Here is a 7,143-nt window from a genome sequence, read left to right as displayed (position 1 = left end):
TCACGCAGTCTTTTCTGCAACAAGTCAATTTGATGAAAACACCTGTCTGTTGGGAAAACACGGATTTGAGAATATTCGCATAAAAATACGTCATCAATTTGATGGAAACCTAGGTATTGCTAGTCGTCAACAGCTGTTGTCCCCAATGCGAAAGAAACGGCCACGGACCTATGACGAGCATCAATGGGTGTAACTTAATTTAGCAATGCTAAACTTTGCAGTCTACACTTGAATCTGTTTTGTATTGTAGACGTGATCTGTGCAATAAACACACGCGCCCTAGACTGGTGTGGTCCTTCAGCTCAAGCAGACAGTGGATCAGGTTGATGCATCTCTCTGGGGAGAGGGACTTTCTTTTCAATATCTTGAACTTGAACTTTTTGTTGCATTCTGAACTGCTGGGTGTCTCTGCCAGAAGTCCTTGAAGGAGGTCTCGGTTGGAGTCGTGAGAGATCCCAAAAAGGAAGCGTGTGAAAATTTCCAGGTGTCCATTTTTACTATCTAATGCACTGTCCAGGGCACCTTTGAGAAAATATAAAAAAAATCAATGGAAGTGCTTCCATTCTTCTTTTTGATTAAGGATTTCACTGAGTCAAACCTGCGGTTTTCAAATTCATGATATGCGTACAGAGCAGCAAAGAAATCCTGAACACTCAGGTGTATGAAACAGTACAGTTTCTTGGGATACAGTCCATGCTCTGATTGTACAACTTCAGTACATAGGCCAGGGCATTCAGCAGCATCCATGACACTAATACCACAGTCCTTCAAGTCCTGTTCTGTGTATTGCACTTTGTGAATTAACAGGTTCTGATACGCCAGCTGTCCCAATTTGAAAATGACGTCTTTGTTTTGCTTCAAAGTATTTTCTTTGTCATCTTCATGAGTTGAATCGTACTTCTTAAAACTGACAATTGTTTGGTTCACTACGTAATGGATGTACAATTCAGTAAGGGTTGTAGGTAAAGATCTAGACTTTAGGCCGACTTTACCCAGGATATCCTGAAAAACAGTTGCTGCTATCCAGCAGAACAACGGTACATGGCACATGATGTAGAGGCTCCGGGTTGATTTAAGGTCTGAGATGATACTACTGGCCATCAACGGATCACTGATTTCCCTTTGTGAAGTACACATCCTTTTGTGAATCACCGAACCCTCTGATCTCGGTCACGACTCTCTGGAGGGATCCGATTGGCAGCTACTGGACGAGAGGTTATCCAGAGGAGAGCATTAGGGAGAAGACGGCCAGTGATGAGGTTTGTAAGTATACCGTCCAGGGTAGCAGACTCTGACACATCAGATATAGGAATGTTTTTTTGAAACTCCAGTGGCAGTTGGATCTCATCCAGGCCAACAATAATGAACAAAATCTTATGGTCAAAATACATCTTTATGTCTATGTCCTTAAGTTCAGGGTATAACACCTGAAGAAGTCCATGCAAGCTGCATTGCCGATGTTTAATCAAATTTAGATCCCGTAAAGAAATGCGAATTAAAAGGTCTAGATGTTGATTCTCTATCCCATCTGCCCAGTCCAGGATGAATTTCTGGACTGCCACAGTTTTCCCAATGCCAGCTACTCCCTTTGTCACCACACATCTGATGGGTTCTTCTTCTTCGTCATGCTTGAAGATATCTTGACATTTTATGACGGAGGCCCCCGAGGTGTGTTGGAGATGTGCGGTTTCAGCTTGCCACACCTCATGTTCTTTATTGACGGTGGCAGAATCACAAGCGACCATATAAGTCTCTGTGTAGACCTTGTTAAGGGCTAATTTACTTTGTGCCAAACCCTCTAGTATGCTCCTGGACTTCTTCTTAAGGGCTGATTTACTTTGTGCCAAACCCTCTAGTATGCTCCTGGACTTCTTCTTAAGGGCTGATTTACTTTGTGCCAAACCCTCTAGTATGCTCCTGGACTTCTTCTTAAGGGCTGATTTACTTTGTGCCAAACCCTCTAGTATGCTCCTGGACTTCTTCTTAAGGGCTGATTTACTTTGTGCCAAACCCTCTAGTATGCTCCTGTACTTCTTCTTAAGGGCTGATTTACTTTGTGCCAAACCCTCTAGTATGCTCCTGGACTTCTTCTTAAGGGCTGATTTACTTTGTGCCAAACCCTCTAGTATGCTCCTGGACTTCTTCTTAAGGGCTGATTTACTTTGTGCCAAACCCTCTAGTATGCTCCTGGACTTCCTCTTAAGGGCTGATTTACTTTGTGCCAAACCCTCTAGTATGCTCCTGGACTTCTTCTTAAGGGCTGATTTACTTTGTGCCAAACCCTCTAGTATGCTCCTGGACTTCCTCTTAAGGGCTGATTTACTTTGTGCCAAACCCTCTAGTATGCTCCTGGACTTCTTAAGGGCTGATTTACTTTGTGCCAAACCCTCTAGTATGCTCCTGGACTTCTTAAGGGCTAATTTGATCTCGCCTTTGAGTTGAATGGTGTCTGCATAGAAAAATAAATAAAATATATACTGTATATTACTTTGAGTGAAATGAATGGATTGTCTTTTTTTCTTAATCTGAGGTACGAACTGAATTTGACTTTCTTTCTTCTTGCTCTGGTCATTCAGTGGCACCAGTCTTGGTTGTGTCATCTACAGGAAGTCAAGACAGAGCAGTAGATACATTTCCAAAACATGTAGAACAATCTTATGAAGATTGTGTATGATAAATGATAAAACCTATCCATTACCTGGTCAACCATCTCCAGTCCAGGGTCCACGCCTGTCAGCCTGTTAAGGTCTAGAGAGGGGGAACATTTAAAAAAAACACCATCAAATGAAAACCGTAATCAAACCACCATCTGTCCAGAGATGAGCTTCTCATCATAATAAACGTTCAGGTCCCCTTGAACTGAATTCCCAGTTGTTATTGGTGCAAAAATGTTGCTTCTATTAGCTGCTGTGATGGAAGTATGTTCAGCGAGTGCTCCTCCAGCCTGGTGGTCCTCAGACAGCGGTGTTACATCCATCGCCGTTGGGGTAGGAAAAGAAACAATAACAGCTTAGCCTCGTCATCACGTACACGTCTAGAGGGAATATTCAGTATCTCTCACTGGAATTAATTGACAATGTATATACAGTACCAGTCAAAAGTTTGGACACCTACTCATTCAAAGGTTCTTTATTTTTACTATTTTCTACATTGTAGAATAGTAAAGACATTAACTATGAAATAACATATATGGAATCATATAGTAACCAAAAAAGTGTTAAAACAAATCAAAATATATTTTATATTTGAGATTCTTAAAAGCATCCACCCTTTGTCTTGACAGCTTTGCACACTTGACATTCTCTCAACCAGCTTCACCTGGAATGCTTTTCCAACAGTCTTGAAGGAGTTCCCACATATGCAGAGAACTTGTTGGCTGCTTTTCCTTCATTCTGCGGTGTAACTCTTCCCAATTGGAATGAGGTTGGGTGATTATGGAGGCCAGGTCATCTGATGCAACACTCCATTACTCTCCTTCTTGGTCAAATAGCCCTTACACAGCCTGGAGGTGTGATGGGTCATAGTCCCACTAAGCGCAAACTAGATGGGATGGCGTATCACTGCAGAATGCTGTGGTAGCCATGCTGGTTAAGTGCGTCTTGAATTCAAAATAAATCACAGTGTCACCAGCAAAGCACCATCACACCTCCTTCTCCATGCTTCACGGTGGGAACCACACACGCAGAGATCATCCGTTCACCTACTCTGCATCTCACAAAGACACGATTTCCCTTTGGTCTAATGTCCACTGCTCGTGTTTCTTGGCACAAGCAAGTCTTCTTCTTATCGGTGTCCTTTAGTAGTGGTTTCGTTGCAGCAATTCGACTATGAAGGCCTGATTCTAGCAGTCTCCCCTGAACAGTTGATGTGTCTGTTACTTGAACTCTGAAGCATTTATTTGGGCTGCAATATGAGGTGCTGTTAACTCTAATGAATGTATCCTCTGCAGCAGAGGTAACTCCGCGTCTTCCTTTCCTGTGGCGGTCCTCATGAGAGCCAGTCATCATGGTGCTTCATGGTTTTTGTGACTGCACTTGAACAAAGTTCTTGAAATTTTCCGGATTGACTGACTTTCATGTCTTAAAGTAATGATGGTCTGTCATTTCTCTTTGCTTATTTGAGCTGTTCTTGCCATAATATGGACTTGGTCTTTTAACAAATAGGGCTTTCTTCTGTAACGCCCCTACCTTGTCACAACACAACTGATTGGATCAAACGCATTAAGAAGGAAAGAAATTCCCCAAATTAACTTAACAAGGCACACCTGTTAATTGAAATGCAGATGAGCACAAACCCACTGCCGCTGGGCCAGACAGGACTGGCAGAAAGTGCTCTTCACGGACGAGTCGCAGTTTTGTCTCACCAGGGGTGATGGTCGGATTCGCGTTTATCGTCGAAGGAATGAGCGTTACACCGACGCCTGTACTCTGGAGAGGGATCGGTTTGGAGGTGGAGGGTCCGTCATGATCTGGGGCGGTGTGTCACAGCATCATCGGACTGAGCTTGTTGTCATTGCAGGCAATCTCAATGTTGTGCGATGCAGGGACGACATCCTCCTCCCTCATGTGGTACCCTTCCAGCAGGCTCATCCTGACATGACCCTCCAGCATGACAATGCCACCAGCCACACTGCTCGTTCTGTGCGTGATTTCCTGCAAGACAGGAATGTCAGTGTTGTGCCATGGCCAGCGAAGAGCCCGGATCTCAATCCCATTGAGCATGTCTGCGACCTGTTGGATCGGAGGGTGAGGGCTAGGGCCATTCCCCCCAGAAATGTCCGGGAACTTGCAGGTGCCTTGGTGGAAGAGTGGGGTAACATCTCACAGCAAGAACTATGTAGCTCAGTTGGTAGAGCATGGTGCTTGTAACGCCAGGGTAGTGGGTTCGATCCCCGGGACCACCCATACGTAGAATGTATGCACACATGACTGTAAGTCGCTTTGGATAAAAGCGTCTCCTAAATGGCATATATATATATACCATCTACTGCAAATCTGGTGCAGTCCATGAGGAGGAGATGCACTGCAGTACTTAATGCAGCTTGTGGCCACACCACCTGTTACTTTTGACCCCTCCTTTGTTCAGGGACAGATTACATTTCTGTTAGTCACATGTCTGTGGAACTTGTTCAGTTTATGTCTCAGTTGTTGAATCTTATGTTCATACAAATATTTACACATCTTAAGTTTGCTGAAAATAAACAGTTGACAGTGAGAGGATGCTTGTGCTGAGATATAAACACACACACATATTTTTTAAAGCCCATTATGCCTACCCGTTGGTCATCCACCTCCTCGTTAATGGCAGTTGAGGTCGAACTCCCATCGTTCTCATTGGCTATGGAGGAAAGGCGTATCTTTATCTGAACTTGGTGAAAAACATTATTAGTCATTATTTTTGCTGTTTTGCCCAAAGTCGACGTTTTAAAGGAGTAGGTTCAATCTGGGTCCAGGAAACCGGCCCATAAAACACAGAATAACCCTGCATAGGTCATACGATTAACTTTTGTAAAATAAGCACACACACATTTATTCATCTGAAACCACTTGACTAGCGGAAAAAGTTCAATGCCACTGAGTAAATACTGTAATCCAGGTTCAATAAGATCTAAGAATTCCTCGTGCAACAAAAAACATTTGAGTATTAATATGAAGTTTTAATGCCTATACTCACCCTGCCGTCTGTGTCTCCGTTTACGCCGACCTTTGACGTGTTTTAGAATTGAGGACACAACGTCACGAGCACCTCCTCTATATGTGTCTGTCATAACTGACACAATGGCTTTCACTTCCATCCTCCTCACATCGATGTGATACTTCTTCGTCAGACGGCGTTTAAATCGTTTTAACTTCCTTGAACTCAAACGCATCAATTTGGATTCCAGGCGCCTCATCTTAAAATAAACACACATTTGAAAAAAAAGGTATTTAAAGTGGAACTGACAGCGTTTTAGCAACATGAAATCTGATAAATCTGTTCATATACACCCCCAGGAATAATTACGTTTTTTATTACATTTTCTGACAAGCGAGCATTTATATGGCCATTTTCACGTTTTCATAAATTCCTAGAATGTTTGGGAATGACGTATAGTAAGGCATTTAGAGAAAATTCTATAGCAATGTAGTGGAAAAGTGACCCTGCGTTTGGAAAATGATCAGACACCGCAGTAAATAAAACCACCTGTCTTGTCCAGGACCGGAGTCGACACAGATAGGTGCCATAGCCTATATGCAAATCAGCCTGTGCACCATAGCCAATCAGAGCTACAGCAGGCCTATATGCAAATCAGCCTGTGCACCATAGCCAATCAGAGCTACAGCAGGCCTATATGCAAATAAGCCATTTTCCACATGGGCCTGCCATCATTCCCTTTGAACTGGACTGTGTGTTTACAGGCAGTTGGACCTGCCTTCATTACCTTTGAACTGGACTGTGTGTTTACAGGCAGTAGGACCTGCCTTCATTACCTTTGAACTGGACTGTGTGTTTACAGGCAGTTGGACCTGCCTTCATTCCCTTTGAACTGGACTGTGTGTTTACAGGCAGTTGGACCTGCCATCATTCCCTTTGAACTGGACTGTGTGTTTACAGGCAGTTGGACCTGCCTTCATTCCCTTTGAACTGGACTGTGTGTTTACAGGCAGTTGGACCTGCCTTCATTACCTTTGAACTGGACTGTGTGTTTACAGGCAGTTGGACCTGCCTTCATTACCTTTGAACTGGACTGTGTGTTTACAGGCAGTTGGACCTGCCTTCATAACCTTTGAACTGGACTGTGTGTTTACAGGCAGTAGGCCCTGCCTTCATTACCTTTGAACTGGACTGTGTGTTTACAGGCAGTTGGACCTGCCTTCATTACCTTTGAACTGGACTGTGTGTTTACAGGCAGTAGGACCTGCCTTCATTACCTTTGAACTGGACTGTGTGTTTACAGGCAGTTGGACCTGCCTTCATTACCTTTGAACTGGACTGTGTGTTTACAGGCAGTTGGCCCTGCCTTCATTACCTTTGAACTGGACTGTGTGTTTACAGGCAGTTGGACCTGCCTTCATTACCTTTGAACTGGACTGTGTGTTTACAGGCAGTTGGACCTGCCTTCATTACCTTTGAACTGGACTGTGTGTTTACAGGCAGTTGGCC

The 7,143-nt window shown here is 43.7% G+C and overlaps 1 protein-coding gene across 1 annotated transcript; it reads right to left on the bottom strand.

Annotated features, from left to right (window-relative positions):
* Positions 1–492: 492 nt before the first annotated feature.
* On the bottom strand, positions 493–5,871 carry LOC124018570 (NACHT, LRR and PYD domains-containing protein 6-like). Its single transcript, XM_046333904.1, has 4 exons — positions 5,674–5,871; positions 5,276–5,337; positions 2,699–2,748; positions 493–2,600 (listed from the first exon to the last, which is right to left on the bottom strand). Exons 3-4 carry the CDS (start codon positions 2,708–2,710, stop codon positions 1,149–1,151), a joined length of 1,464 nt encoding a protein of 487 aa, XP_046189860.1. The 5' UTR covers positions 2,711–2,748; positions 5,276–5,337; positions 5,674–5,871; the 3' UTR covers positions 493–1,148.
* Positions 5,872–7,143: the final 1,272 nt, after the last annotated feature.

Source organism: Oncorhynchus gorbuscha, unplaced genomic scaffold (genome assembly GCF_021184085.1).
Source record: "Oncorhynchus gorbuscha isolate QuinsamMale2020 ecotype Even-year unplaced genomic scaffold, OgorEven_v1.0 Un_scaffold_550, whole genome shotgun sequence".
Lineage (NCBI taxonomy): Eukaryota > Metazoa > Chordata > Actinopteri > Salmoniformes > Salmonidae > Oncorhynchus > Oncorhynchus gorbuscha.
This window is presented reverse-complemented; position numbering and strand designations above follow the sequence as displayed.